Source organism: Platalea leucorodia (genome assembly GCF_965183815.1).
Source record: "Platalea leucorodia genome assembly, chromosome: 5".
In the NCBI taxonomy this organism is placed as follows: domain Eukaryota; kingdom Metazoa; phylum Chordata; class Aves; order Pelecaniformes; family Threskiornithidae; genus Platalea; species Platalea leucorodia.
The window spans coordinates 73292488-73307977 of NC_138827.1; the positions used below are offsets into that span (position 1 = coordinate 73292488).

The 15490-nt window shown below is 48.7% G+C and overlaps 1 protein-coding gene across 3 annotated transcripts in view; it reads right to left on the reverse strand.

Annotated features, from left to right (window-relative positions):
• Window positions 1-15490, reverse strand: part of NRP2 (neuropilin 2) — a gene marked incomplete at its 5' end in the record, with an annotated part of 90157 nt that overhangs the window by 35127 nt on the left and 39540 nt on the right. For all 3 annotated transcript variants that reach the window (XM_082314131.1, XM_082314130.1, XM_082314132.1), the window contains 5 exons: window positions 96-248; window positions 2829-2945; window positions 6689-6833; window positions 7955-8304; window positions 8606-8750. In XM_082314131.1, coding sequence (XP_082170257.1) covers window positions 96-248; window positions 2829-2945; window positions 6689-6833; window positions 7955-8304; window positions 8606-8750 — 910 coding nt within the window. The remainder of the gene's footprint in view (window positions 1-95; window positions 249-2828; window positions 2946-6688; window positions 6834-7954; window positions 8305-8605; window positions 8751-15490) is intronic.

The following is a 15490-nucleotide window of genomic DNA, read 5'->3' on the forward strand; positions in this document are numbered from 1 at the left end:
CTTGATAGCTGTGCAATAATCAGTCATACTGTTCACATGGAGAAAGCCCCACCAGCTCCCTCTTCCCTGCTTTGGTATGGTATTATCCATCTTACCAGGCACAGTCTCAGGGCTTGGTTCAGAGTTGCCAATCCAGGTGCTTGTAGGCTGAAAAGACCACGTATAACCTGTTGCCAAGTCATGTGACCAACCACAGAGGTCTTCAGGGAGATCAAAGTTGCAGTTGAAGTTTGCAGGGAGGTGGAAATCTTATAAAAAGAAATAGAAGCAAAATAAAGTTGGATTAAAAAATGACCTACCCATGAAGGGTTGCTATTGAAAAACAACCCAAAACTAAAATAGCTGGCAAGCCATAAATACTGAAGAAAGCATGAAATCTCACTCACACTGAAGCTTTTAACCTATCTCACATTTCGTCAGCTCCAGGGATCAGCCTTAAGTTCTGCATCATCAAAATGCTCACACCACGTCCTGCGGCTAATCCACCAAACTAAGCAAATATAAAAGCAAGTACCAAATGCTTCCAGACTCTAATCAGCACCTTCTCTTCATCCCCTAGAGCGGTCAAATATTAAATGCCTTCTTAAATGTCAGGGAAGAGCGCTTCCTGAGTGCCCTGCGCTCATCAGTTCCTGCTCTGGCTCCAAAAGGAGAATCTCAAGTGCTCCAGAAACCCAGCTCTTGAGTGACAGATCTAGCCACTTGCACCAGACGGGAGCTGTCTGTCAATGTGGCGAGCTGTCACTCACCGCTTCCTACCTTCTCATGGAAATGCTACCAGGGGAAATGTGGGGCCACCATGAGCTCAAGCTTTTGGATTCTGAGTAAAAGGAGCCAGCCTCTATTTCTAGCTCCACTATGGACTCACCACATGGTCTTTGGGCGAGTCATTTAACTTTTCATCTGTGAAACCAGAGCAGAGTTAATTCCCCTGTGTCAACAGCTTTAAAAGCTCTGGAGAGCCTTCCTGCAGAGACAGGTCTGTGGGCAGGAGGGCACATGCCAGGGGCTGCATGTAGCAGAGAGGCAGCTGCTGGCTCCTTCGGTCAGGGAAGCAGCCATAAGGCATGGAGGCTGCAGAAATGGTCTGAGACCATCCCAAGCACTCAGCAGACACGCACATCAGAGCCCAATTATAGACCGGGTTTTTCCTGAGCAAAGAGGAAGTTTTAAATCACAGCGCTCACAAAGTGAGCGATAGCCAGAAGGAGGTGAGTGACTCAAGCGATAGGCATCAGGGGAACTTCGCTGCGAGGGGCAGAGGGCTTTCTTTACATGCTCCCACTTAGAAATAAAACAATGCAGATCATGGATCCTTTTATTCCACTCTAATCTCATACCCTGGAGAGCAGCATTGTTTCTGTTTGGCTGTCATAAATCTGATTGTCCAGAGAAACACACTCATTGTTTATGGAGTATGAGAATGAAAATTGTTGCTAAATCTGAGAGAAGCTGACGGGGAGGCTGGTTCCATGCTCCACGGCATACTCCGCTCGCTCTCTTGCCCTGGACTGCACCCAGGAATCATGTTGTTGCAGAGGCTATTACTGGCCTAAATTTCCTCTCGGCAGCTTCCCAAGTGCCTCTATGGTAGCAGGGTTGCACAGGCTTATTACTGAGGCAAAGCAATGAGAATCAGGCCCTCTGAGCTACTTCTGCAACTTGCATTTCCAGAACTGAACTACAGCAGAATCCCAATGGGAGGTGTGAAAAAGCCAATTAATGTTCTTTTTAAAATTTATTTATTTTAAAATCCATTAATTTTTTCTCTGGGACTGGAAGGTGAAGTGACAGAAGTCCTAGGAGCTATCTCAAAAGATAGCTTTTCCTCATGAGATTTCTCATTGAAGTCCTTGTGTAAATGCCCCAGCCCCAGCGCTGAGGCCCAGGCTCTGCTGTCGTGCCCAGAGGCATGCACCTCCTGCACACTGCACTGTACAACTAACCCTGCACAGCTCTGCCATGCCCTCTCCCCTTAATCTGGACATTTCACAAGCTTTAGATGCTCACATCCCCCTTGCAAGGAGCACACATCCCCCTTGCAAGAAGCAGAAGAATATGACATCTGCTTTTACAGGTAGGGATCTGAGGCAGAGAAGATTAGTCCCCCCCAGCACTGGCTCTTAACAAGCACAGCATGTAGTCTAAACTAACATTCAGCCTCTTCTATAGTCAGAAGAGGAAGGCAAGCGCCACAGATACCAAACCGTTCCCTGTACATCTGATAGCCATCTAAGACTGGGGGGACAAACTTCTGCCTGGAGTTAGTGTTTCCCTCTCTGCTGCCTGCACAAGGAGCCCAGACTGTCCTGCTAAATTTTAAGCAGCTGATATTAGGGAAGATGATCCTTAACAGATAGGTGTTCAGGACATCGGCCTCCTCTACATGTTGTGATTTACTCCCACAGTTGTGACCTCTGCAAAAGGACCCTTGCATACCTGGCAGTCTGAATCTCTCCCCTGAATCACATTCTGAATTTACGACACCCCAACAAGGGGATCTGGAACGGAGGTGGCTCTAAACAGGGCACTAAGTGAGTTTCTTCAGGTCACATAAGGAAGCTGGGAGAACAGCTCTTCAAGTCTCGTACCCTAGGGACTGAATTAGCTGCTATCTCTTGCTCTTGCATCCTTCCTTGATATAACTGATCAGATTTTGGCAGGTTTTGGTTTTTTTTTTTTTTTTATCTTGGCCTATCACTAACAATATTACTCTAAGCTTTCCAGGAATCAGCCCCATGTATAGGAGCTAATGGGAAGATAAGAGTATTTGCTTAGCTCTTAACCCATCATTTATTGAGATAAAGATGTGCTGCTCTGATACATACCCTCCTCTTCTCCACAGCTATCACCACACTCGGTTGCCTCTTCATCAGTTGGGTATGGGGTGGTGGTCTCTTCACTCTTCAAAGTGGGCACCAGTGTCTCTGCAGTGGGCTTTACATCTGGAAAAAACAGAGCAGAGATGCTATTTGCAATAGACAGTACAAAAAGCCCAGGTATGAGGAAACAAGGCAAAAAATCTTTTTCTCATGTTCTTATAATGGCAGGAAGAGGCAGAACAAGAATACCATGAAATTTCCACGTCCTACAAATGTCAGCATGGTTTGAACTTCAAGTGAACTGGCTGTTTCCATATGGGAGTTCCTTTGATTTAGAGTTCCCATTGGACAAGGCTCTCCTCTAGACATACATGCTACTTTTTCTCTTAATTTTTTAATCTACACTGGTGTTGGCAATCCGCTTAGCTGTCATTACTGGATAAGAGAGATCACAGGCAGAATGTCTTTTTCTTTCATAAAGGCATATGACACCTTAAAAAAACACACACAACATTCCCACCAGTTGTGCCAATTTATAAAACAAGTCACTCAAACCCACAAATGACGTAACCGCAAACGGACCCAGAGGATCCCCTAGTGCGCTCTGGCTTGCAGCAGAAAGCATCTGGTTTCGCACTCCAGGCTCCTGACTACACTTTCAAAGGGGCTCTGTCCAATTTCCCTCTCTCCAACATGGCCCATGTGAAACAACCTCCAAGCAGGTGTCAGGGGAAATTTAAGCAAGAAAGGGAAAAATATTAGGATCAACAGTAAACGACATTAGGTTCCAACAGTCTCTCCTTTTATGGGGGCATTAACTGGAGTACAGCAGGCTTGATTCTTTCCACTTTTAAAAAGAGGCTGCTTTGCTCAGTTATGTGTAATTGTGTTTCTTTGTCGGCACCCTTCAGGATATCATTTAATAAAGCCAGAAGCAGGAGGAAATGGCTAAATACATTGAATACTTTCCATAGGCTCTTTTCTGCCCTTTTATTTTCCTGTTATTAAACATGTTGCACATAAACTCTCAGGGTTTTTTTACTTTTTTTTTTCCAGTGGCTGTCTTTTGTTCAGGATAAAATACCAAATAACCTCAAAGTCTTTTAATTTGTAAGTTCAAATTTGTTACAACCCCATAAAACTCCAAACGCAACCAAGAAGCAAATTGCAAGCAGCCAGGCACAGAAAAATGTCATAAAAAAGAAAAGGAAAAAAAAAAAAAAGGAGCAGGTGAAGGCAACATATCAAAAGCAGCAAGTTATTTAGAGCTGGTACATTTTTTTAGGTTGTTGTTCTTGTATATTGAGATTTATAGCTGAAATGTGACAATGTGGAAGGACCTTGAAAGGCAAGTCCCATACGGGACACAGATGCTGAGCGGATGTAAATCAAGAGTGTTGCATTGCCCTGGACAAGCCGCAGAAATATATCTTGAAAAATCAGTTACCATGGCAGAGCCGCAACACGATGGTTACAGGGGATAATGAAAATAGCAGGGAGGACAATGTGATGTGTGAAATGGAAAGTGAAAAAGAGACGTCTTGCTTGCTCGCTTTCTCTCTGCCTGGCCCAGCAAGTGTCTATGCAACTGGTGGTAACTGCTGATCAAAATGCAAAGTCACTGAGCAATTGAAACCAGATGTTTGGAACTTCAAAGGAGAGAAAACCAGCTGCAAATGAACATTCATCAATCTCCACTCTTCAGAGGAAAAATTTTGGCAGGTCTTTGAAAGAAGCCAATTGCTGACTGCCTGCTTCCCAATTTTTGAGCTACTAGCCAAGTAGTTTGTGAGCCCAGTTGCTGTTAAGTTACCTGTTTGACTCAGTAATTAAGATGCTCATTGCTGATACGAAATAGAAACAGCTGGGCAGGGTATACACAGGCTTAGGCCCTCACTTGAAAATATTTTCAATCAGCTTGTTTTAATCCATCTCTTAATCTTGTTCCCAAGCAAGTGCAATTGCCTGGGTTTTCGCAGCCAGTTCTGTAACGTGCCCGGGTCCCCCCAGCAAAGGAGGGGTGTATCTTGGCATTGTCAAGGACTGCTGCATGTAGCCAGCCTGGATTTAGCAGGCAGATAATGCCATGGGCTATCTCTGCTCCCCAGGTTGCACCAGGGATGTAAATGCTTTTTATAACATGGTGAATCCACAAGATTACAAGCCCTGCTCTGATTACAAAGCTGAATGCCTGTAGATCAATAAAGCTACGAATATTTATGACTTGGCAGTTGAGTTTTAAACATTACAATGTGCAAATGATTAGACAGCCACACTGGGAAATGACCATAAAGCACCCTGCCTGGAAAAAACATGGGCTGTTGCTGCTGATATTGAAACTGAGTGCGGACACAGCTGTAAAAGAAACTTTGGACCAAAAATAGCACAAGAAGTTGATGATGCCAAACCCCTCTTAATCTCTAATTTGGAGGAGTGCAATGGAGGGACTGACATGTACATGGTCAGAGGTCTTGTGTGACTGCCTCCCTTTGCGGCAGTGATGCAGCGCTGTGATGCACCGCCCAGCAATGGTCTGCAGAGACCTGGCAGCTGGAGACTCCCTGGAGCTGCAGGAAGCAGTGATGTGGGAGCTGCCCGATCACTTCTGCATGGAGCCTCAGCTCCTGCTGCTTGCATGAAAGCCCTGGCGCCTGCTTTTCGTAAAACATCCCAAAGATGTTATAAGATTTAAATTAAGATCTAATCTTGATTCAAAGTTTAGATCATTTACAACAGATTCCCAGTCCAGAGGGAGATTTGCCATTGACTTCAAAGGTGACAAATGATCATTATTAATTGTGTGTACGTGTGTTGTGTGATTTGCTGTTGTTTGTAATGCATCTCACAGCACATCACAGGAGGAAAGGGTAGTAAAAACTCCACAAAAGGGTGAAAAAAAGCTCCGTGTCTTTTAAGCCTCCTAGAATGGGAATTCTTACAAGAAAATGCGTTCTACAGATGTGTTTATAAAATGGAAATCATACCTCTTTATCACTGACATCTGGACACCAGATTCAGATTTAAGCAGATTATTAAAAAAGGGACAACTAGCCCTTGGCACTGAAAAGCTAGCATCAGACCCAATGAGCTGTTGGGTGCACTTTTGGCTTTTGGGGATGAAACTATGGAGCAATCAATCACCATTGAGCCTCAGAGGGTCAGAAGCACAATCTCTACTGATCCCAGTGAGTGTTTTAGACAGTTTTCACCTCTGTATTAAAAACAATGGTGGCTGCAAGGCATACCACTTGTGAAAAACAGGTGGGCAAAAGTGAACAAACTTCCTTAGGGATGTTGTCTTAGGGATGTTGTAGAGACGTCATAGAGTTAAATCACCAACCTTGTCTGCAAAAGGATTTCCACATGGGGTTCGATGAGAGAGGGACAATTGTTTTCACAGCAAACCTTATGGTGGCAGCTCAGGATACCTGTACTGGTCACTGCACCCCTCTTCTGCACCTCTGCTTCTCTTCCTACTTTTTGTCTTATCCATTTGGATTAAAAAGCCCAAATGTTATCTAACACAGAGACTGGGAAAGCCTGCACAACATCCAGATAAAAGATCTGAAAGGAGGGGGAAGGGAGTTGGGGACAAATCCTGCATGGGGCTCTGTGTGACAGCTTGGATTGAGGTCCAAACATTGCTGCTACATCCTGCATCAAGGCCAGTTCTTTTTAAGGTGGAAGTAAAAGGATGGGGTCAGGCCACACTGCAGGTCCTGCCTTCATGGCTGCAGTCTTCCTGCCATGGCATGGCCCTGAGGTGGGACAGCAGGGAGAGAAATAACCTTACACTTGCACCTTGCTAGTTCAGTGCCTAACGTGGCCCCGATGGAGCCAGTGGACAGAGATGCAGGGGCTCCTACCTGTCCAGTTGCAGCCCAGCACCTCCAGGCGCATTCCTATTCCTGCTGGGGACCACCTCTCTGGGTGCACTCGGACATACTGGGCAGGAACAGGGTCAAACCTCCGGACTTCAGGGATATCGTAGTGGATGTTACCTTCAAAAAGCTACGGAGAGAGAGAGACAATGGAAAAAAAAGGCAAGTGATGTGTGCATCCCACATGCTCTCCACCAGACTTGGTAATTTGCGTCTGGCAGGATGCAGCCACAGTTTGAAATAGTTTAGCTGTCCGACTCTGGGCCATCGAGTCCAGCTGAGCAGAAACTGGGTGGTTCCTCCTCAGTTTCAAGAGGACCAGACAGGCTGTTTCTAAGAAACTTGCACAATCTCTCTTGGTCTCTGCTTTATATCCAGGGGTCAGATTCTGATCCAAGCCATGCAGGGGAAGCCTGGGGAACATCCACTAACTTCACATATAAATAACATCAGATTTGTCCTTTGGCAAATAAAGAAGCTACTGCATGTTCTCGGATAGTGTCAACGCTCAGTTTTCCTCACAGTCCAAGTACTGCTGCTTTTCAGCTTACGTGCACAAACTCAAGTCTGTGGGGAATAAACAGAGGGCTATAGATAGCATCAGGCCTTCTAAGACTCATTTGTAGGATCAGGAAAAATTAAAACTTACTCAAATTTTCAGAAGCGGATGAGTTTGCATAAAAACAGAACAGGCAGTAGCAGAGAATTCATTTATTTCTCAAGCCCCCTGCCACTCCCATACTGCTAAGCACAAAGATGATGGGGAATTCCCAACAATATGGGAAAAACACGGGGAATTTCAGAGTCACGCCAGCATGGTAAAAGGGACTTCAGATATAGCAAATTTCCCAAAGAGAAGTTGTGATTCATCTTTCTCTTCCAGAGGTGCAAGCCACAACAGCAACATCTTTCCACTTAAAATACGTAATCAGTTTGTGTCAAACATCATCGAACACACCATCTTGTGGGCTCTGACCTGCAGGAGCTGAGAGGATCAGAAGGTGATGTCCACATCCCCAGGCCTGGTTCACAATAAGAAATGAAGGGAAATTGCCATCCCTGGGTGGAACATACAGCCTCTAGTACAGCTTAGGAGCAGGACCAGAGGACACAACCTGGGATTTCATGGTGACAACCCAAACTCCCAAGGTCTCTGTGGGGAGAGACAGCTAATTTCCCAAGAACCCATCAGGCAGACTAAAGATAGCCAGAAACATATCTTGTTTTGCAGCTGCTCCAGGCAGTGCCTACCTTGGGTTGCATTGTTTTGGGGTCCTGGATGAAGTCCCAGTCCTTTCCATTCATGCTGTAGGACACCTTAAACTTCTTCACAAAGGAGCGGGACTCAGTGGTGGTCACGCTGTCCCCTCCGCGAGCTCCCTGGATAATGACGCCTTTGATATTCTTTGGGACACCAAGGTCCACCTGCAGCCACTCCTCCCCAGGCTGGGCTTGGGGGACGCGGGGAAACCAGCCTGAGCGGCTGCTCACCAGGCGGGCCATGCTGGGAGACCAGTCGTAGCCTCTGATGGAAGAGGCTGAGATCTGCGAGTCAGGGATGAGGCCGGAAAGCATTCCCAGCAAGTTGGAGCAGGGCGAATCTGCAGGGAAGGAAAGGGCATGAAGAGCCGGGGTGGTTGAAGGGAGCGTTTGTGGTTTTCCCCACAGGTTTAAGCTCTGGGCACTCAACCAGCACCAGCACTGGGCGCTTCCCCCTTGCCTCTGGGGCCTGGGTGCTTGTCCCTGCAAGCGCATCCCTTGGGATGGGTGCCTCCATGCTGCTCACAGTGTCACCGTTCCCACCCCAAGCAGCCATAACAGCTGCAGGGGACAGCACCCCAGGACAGGCGGTCAGAGGGACAGAGAGGAGGGCTGAGGCTGAGGGGAGGAGGGAACCCTCACCAGTGATGCGGCAGCCATACAGCTCCAGCCTCAGGGCAATGCCGTTGTGCCAGCTCTGGGGACGGATGCGCACGAAGCGTGTGAGCACTGGGCTGTGGATCTTGTTGAGAACCACCTCTGTGGCATCCTCGTTGGCCTGAAATGTCTGCAAGGGAGAGGGGGCACAAATATGGTTACGTCCTCTCCAGGCAGAAAGAAATAACCAGATCAGCAGTTGAAATAATCTCAGCAGGGAAAACCGAGGGGAGGCTTTCTGGGCAGGGCCAGCCTCCAGCCAGGGCAAGCATCCAGGGGCAGGCAGGGAGACCTGTGCCACTGGCAGGACAGCATGGTGGATGGACTCACCCATCAGGCAGGAGACCCAGGAGCTTGCTGCCCCGCTGCCTCACGGCACCCCGAGGCACCTTGGACTATCAGGCCACAGCTGCTTCGAGCTCGCCCCCAAACCCAGAGCCACTCCAATGCAAAAAGCCAGATGTCCCTGAATGCTGCGTGAGATCTTGCTTCCCCTCTGCGGGTAAACGGGCTGACATCCTGACATATCCTCGCACTGAGCTCCACGGGGGAACATCGGTGTGCAAGCAGCAACGCGAGCAGGGAGGATGCTGCCTCTGCCTGGGGTGACAAGCCGCCGTCCCAGCCAGCCCCTCACCCCTGCCTCTCCAGCACACATGCAGCCCGCCACACAGAGACAGCTTTTCGGGAGAGTTTATGGTCTGACATGATACAAAAAACCTGCTGCCTTACCAGATGGCCATAATCAATAACTACCAGATGGATGTTAGATCCACCCCTCCTGCCCATTATTTTAATAGGCCGGACAAGGATTGGATACTTGTGTTTCTGTTTCAGGCTGCGAAGCCATAGCAGGGAAGAAAAGAGGGGAAGAGGAAACACCCAACCTGAGGGTAATTTTCAACCCTTTCTTTGCCCCCAGCATAAAGCACTAAAGGTCACAGACTGAGGCTGCAGGTATTGTCCACTTTCCCTCCAAACATGCAGGCTCTCAGGACAGGGCTAGAGCATCCTCCGACCTCAGCCAGGAGCCGCATCCACACTGAGATGTTGGCTGGGCTCTTCTGCAGGCTCCTACTCTGCATATGCCGTGCTAAGCACAGGAGCTCCCGCTAAGTTTATCTCAGAGCGGAGCAGGAGAGTGTAATCTCTGGCACTGATCTCCTTCTGTCGGAGGCAAGAGTCAAACAATTCAACTGCAGATCCCTGTTATCTGGGACAGAAAAAAGGGGGTGAGGCTGTACCCTGGCCTCTTGCCTTGAATAGCGAGGTTAAGCAGCATTTTGTAAACCTCCCACTACTCTAGGTCTGCAGACAGCATATGTTACTGCTCTTCTCCCAGGATCCAGCACGCCAGGTTGCCCAGAGGGTGTTTGCAGAGAGGGACAGCGGATGTTGGCAGCACCACAACCAGCTCTGCGCTGCCCCTGCGCATCACCGTCCAGCCCGGGGTGGTGGCACTCCTGCCAGGGCAGAGAGCAGCCACCCCACAGAGGGTCTTGGTTGCAAATCTGGCTGGTAATTGGGATTTGGGTTGGTGTGAACTTGAGCAGAAATGCTAATCTGGAAAATATATATCATGCTGCTATCGTTTAGCAACACAGCATGGTTTATGTGTTTTTAATACCCTATTTTATCCTGTCTGACCCCACTTCCCATCCTTTTCCTTGCTCAGCAGACACCAAATACCCTTTTTTCCAGCAGGAGGGCTATAAGAAGAGTGGTTACTGTGAAACACTCTCCAGGCGTGCGAGTGTGTGTGTGTGTCTTGTAAACCTGTGGGAACACACACACGCAGGCTGAAAGGATACATTTCCATAGCACAGCAAAGCCTCCAGCTTTATGTCAACACAGAAGCTGACACACAACACCTTACCTCTGAACCTAACACCGGAGGACAGGAAATGTTTATCTGAGCCGGTGCAACTATTTTAGCACGAGGAGCAGCACGTCAGGTCAGCCCAAAGGTCCCTCTGTCCCAGGGGCGGCTCCTGATGGTGGCCCCAGCAGATGCCCAGGGGCAGCAAGTCCGGGGGAGTCTTCTCCTGGCAACCTCTCTTCGCTTCCCACTATCAGCAGTTTGAAGACTCCATGAGCCAAAGGTTGCATATGGACCAGCATGTTTAACAGTCACTGACGAGGTTTGCTGCTCTTTTTGGTTTAGCATATTTCCAGTTTTGTTCTTTTTTAGCTCACTTCGCACATACGAGCATCAGGGGCCAGAATCCAAATTTACACCAGCGTAATTTGTTGCTGACTTCTGCAAAGTCAAGCTTGACAGAAAGCAGAAGCAGGACTGAGCCCAAAAACTTTATCACTACCACATGCATTGCTGAAAGCGTCTCTTACATGACCTTAGTCCCAACCACCTGCTTCCAACGACAGCAACCTCAATTCTGCTTTAGAGTTGAGGCCCAGTGATTTCCTCAGACTAGATCACATTCAACAAGCTACATAACTCTGAATCGGGGCCTTGACACTCCAGACTGCCAGTTTACGAGGGCAGAAACGGCACCTGACTTCCAGCTCTAGTATCAGACTCATTGGCAGGGTCTGCCTCAGTGAACCTTGTTTCTGAAAACCCCCAACTAGCAAGTCGTTGCTTCGCACCCCATTCAGCATAACAGAAAGGGGCCGTCTTCAGAGGGCAGGTGCTTAGTGCCGTTAGAGAAGCAGGGTCCTCCCATGTGCCTGGCCTTTCAGCCTCCTTCCCAAGTGGAAATGCATCGTGAGCCCACAGGTCCCGACGCTGCTGACCAGGGTCTGACCCTGAGCATATGGTTTCTCTGCACTGAAAATGCTGACCCCACAGCCTGAGCGCACCGCGGAGAGAGTCCCATTGACTTGAACAGGCTCTACATCCTGCCTCAAATTAGCACTCATGGCATGGGAAGAACTAGCAGGAAAATGTGTGAAATTGGGAGCGCCAAGAAAGCAAAGATTTCTTCCCCCTTACCAAAATAGAACATTGCTATTCCTCCCATCCTATCTGCTTCTCATCCCACTCAGCACATATTTTGAGCCAAGTCTTCAAATGGTGTAAATCAACATATCGCCATCAAAGTATAAGAAGTCACAGTAATTTACACCAGCAGAAAAAAAAATTCTGGCTGTGATCTAGGAAGATAGATAGATACACACTCAGCAGAGAGCACACGTGCGCATGCGCGTGCACACGCACACGCGCTGATGGGTGACGGAGCCAGAAGACGAATGGGAAAACCATTAACAAATTAAAAGCACCTTCCAAGAAGCAGTCAAGGGAACTCATTTGCACTGCTGCATCAAGAAGCTGCCCATCCCCTCCCCATATACTTTATGTTTATTTCCGTTTCAGTCCAGTCGGCAGGTCTACATGTAAAATTAAATTGATAATCAATGAATGAGAGCTGACCTGCTTAATTAATTTGCTGCAGAAAGCAAGTGGTGGGAGATGATGTGTAGGCTACAGGAGGATTGGGCAAGTTTTCCATGTGCACGCACATGCAGGCTCCACACCAACACTTACAAGTTGTATTTCTGAAACATTCTGTGGGGGTGATGGGGGGATTTCCGAAGCTGCATTAGTTCCAGTGGGTATGGGAATTGTGCCAACGGCAGAGTTTGGAGTGAAGGGAGTGAAGGACAGGGAGACAAAAAGTGCCGTGAAGTCGAAGAGGCAGCGAGTCAGGGAGGGGGCAGGAGGTAACCTCTCTCCCTCATTATTTATTGTGCTGCTTGGCCACTATGCAATTTCTTGGGGAGCTAAAGAAAGCGGCTGGGGGAGGCAGAGGAGAAGGCCAAGGATGGCAGCAGCCCTGCCTTCGTCCGTATATATGTGTCTCTCTGGACCCACTAGATTTACTGCAGGATTATGTTACTCCTGTGGAGACAGAGCCCTGGAACAGAGCATGCTAACAGGATTAAGGCTTCAGGATTGAGACAGAGAAGCATGAAGGAGAAAAGTAGGGGAGATTATTTGCCTTGTCAGATAGGGAAGGCATAAAATGGGGCATGTTTGATGGTGGGAGGATTCTGGCTCAAGTGGAGGGTGGATAGTTCTGGATTTATTAAATCCAGGAACAAGGAGGTAAAAGAAAAATGATACTTGGCAACACTCAACAAAGCACAGCCGTCTGGGCAAGGCACAGCATGCTGGGCTGGGCTTGCCAGCACTGTGTCTTTGAGAGGCTCCACTCAGATCTGGGAGTCACCAGGGACACAAGGAGTGGCACTCTGTTAGCCTGCAAAGGAGATATCAGGCCCAGAAGTACAAAGCTGCAGCCTTGCTAGGAAAGCCAGGGCTGTAATTCTCCCCTGGTACTGCACCAAGGGTGAATGCACAGGGCTGCCTTTCCCAAAGCCTGACGTCTTTGTCCTGCCTGCGAAAGCAGCAGAAGCAGGCTGGGACCTGGGGATGCTTCTGGGCAAACCCTCTGCACCATGATGTCTCTGTGCAGAAGTGCTTGCGGCCTTCTGGCTGATTACACAAGCTTTTCCTGAGTTTTCCAGATAAAGAAGCCACAGGACTGAAAGCTTTTTTCTCCCCCCCCCCCAGGTGAATGAACACAGGAGACCTCATTAAGAACTGAAAGGACAGAGAAATGCCCTAAGGGAAGGCACAAGGGTCTCCGAAGAGTCATCCTCAATATTCCCTGCCAGCACCAAACACCACTGACATCCCCAGCTCCATGCACAGCTGAGATATTTGGCTCTTTGCAGTAATTCAACCTGCCTTCTTGCATCCACCTGAAATACCACCCAGGAAGGTTAGCTGATAACAAGCACAAAGCCGTCACAATGAATAGGAACTGGAAAATGCACATCAGCTGGATCTTGCTGCCATTTCTCATCCATTGACTTCTAGAAGTTCTCAAAGCAAATGTTTCAGTTGCATCCTCCCATTTTACACACAGAGCAATGGAGGCAGTGAGAGCACCCATCACATTCCCAGCCCACCCTGAATCCTGAAATCCATCCCGTCCCCCAGTCCCTCACCACACTAGATGATCCCCATGAGCTGATCTCCACAGTTACTAAGACAGAGTGGCTGAGACCACACAGGAGCTGGAACCCAAGACCCTACAAAGAAAGAAGTGGATCGGAATGGATGAGCACTTTGTTTTCCAATAAAATCCTCATAGCTGAATCCGTCAAAGAAAATGGCCAAAAAAAAAGGTCAAATCCTGCTAGGTGCTCTTTTCCTTCCTTGGGTTCAAGAATGAGTTATTGTTTTCTAAAGACATTTGCAAACTGCTAGATAAGATCTCGGTGCACACACCAGGGTCAGTGCCTGGAAGATAACCTCTGGGGCCATTGACCACGGATGACACAGAGGGAGATGCAACAGGGAGGGCAAGAGCCAGAGCAGCCTTTCTGGGGCAGGGGTGTTTGGCCCTGTCCCATGGGAATGCACTGGTGGGTAGTGAGGGGCAAGTGTGGGGCAACACATGGTGGTGCCCGCTCTCCTCCCTGTCTACTCTTTCAGGGGACACACAGAAGACAGCTCTGCACCTTCAGCCAGGTTGCTGGGTTAGCCTCTCCCCCTGGTCTCATGCCCCAGGCAAGGACAGAGCATCACCCCCTGGACAGGGGAATGCACAGGGTGTGCTGGGCTGGGCTTTGTGGGGAGCGGGCTGCCAGGCAGGGGGAAAGCCTTTCCTGTTTCCCTTGCCATGAGTGCGAGCAGCTGAGGACTCAAAGGTGAGCCATCACGTTTCACAGGGAAACACCCTGGCCCCACTCTCCTCCAAAACACCCGAGGGAGGGGAAGCGGGGCGGCAAAAGAGAGGAGGTCAGAGCTCCCCATCCTCCGCAGAGAGCGCCATCCTCTCTCCACCCCTCCTGCACTCACTGTTTTTCTCTTGCTTTAGTTCCCTGATGAAGATGTAAAATGTTAGCTGACCCGCCTATAACATGGCAGAGCTTTGCTTTTGGCCCACACAGCTGGCAGAAATTCAGAGCAGTGTTTGATACACCCCATATGCCTATGTGTGCATGTGCATATATATATATGTATGTCTGTATATATATATATATGTATATATATATACGTATATATCTGCATGTATATAGAGGAATAGAGAGTCCCTGTCTGTCCACCCCCTCCCTTCCCTCCCCGCTCCTCATGGCACCAAATCAAGCTGCGGCAGACTTGACAAATCTATTTGGCATGGTTTGCTCCACCATTGCAGCCTGAACCGTGCGGAGCGCCGCACTGACGCAGGGAGGAATCTGCACCTTGAATACAGACATCTGGGACCTTGCCTAACGCAGGAACGGCAGGGATTCACGCGGGCGGGGAATGAGGGGCCAGAGCCCCCCGGCACCAGGCCTGTAAGCGAGGGGCTTTGCCCTGGCCCCGCTGTGGCTCGGCAGCTGGTCATTCGTTGGGGAGGGAAAGCAGTCACCCAGATGCAAGGGGTAGATGAGCCACCAACGAGCAATTACTTATCCTCCAGCCTCAGGAGGTGTCTGATAAATTGAGGCTGGAACATGGGAACGAAGCGAGACTGGAATAAAGGAGTAAAAAAGGAGAGGTTTGATTTTTCCTCTTTCTTATGAAGAATAAAAACAGCAGAAAAAAGCTGATAGGACTCAAGGGCCAAACCCTGAAATGGTGGCAATTCATGTGGCTATGGGACCGCTTTGGGCTGACACCAGCCAGGCTTTAGGGTCTTGCTGGAGAGACGTAAATTGGCCCAGCAGCACTGAAACCAGCCGTGCTGTCCTGCTCCACCCTGGGTGAGGATCCAGTGTCCAATGCCCAGGACTGCAAGGATGGGACACCTACTCTCCCCTGCGACTAAAACCACCCTCCAGGCCAGATTCCTGCCCCAGTTAGACTCCAAAAGGTAAATTTATTGCCAGTGGTTATTTGAAACACTGAAC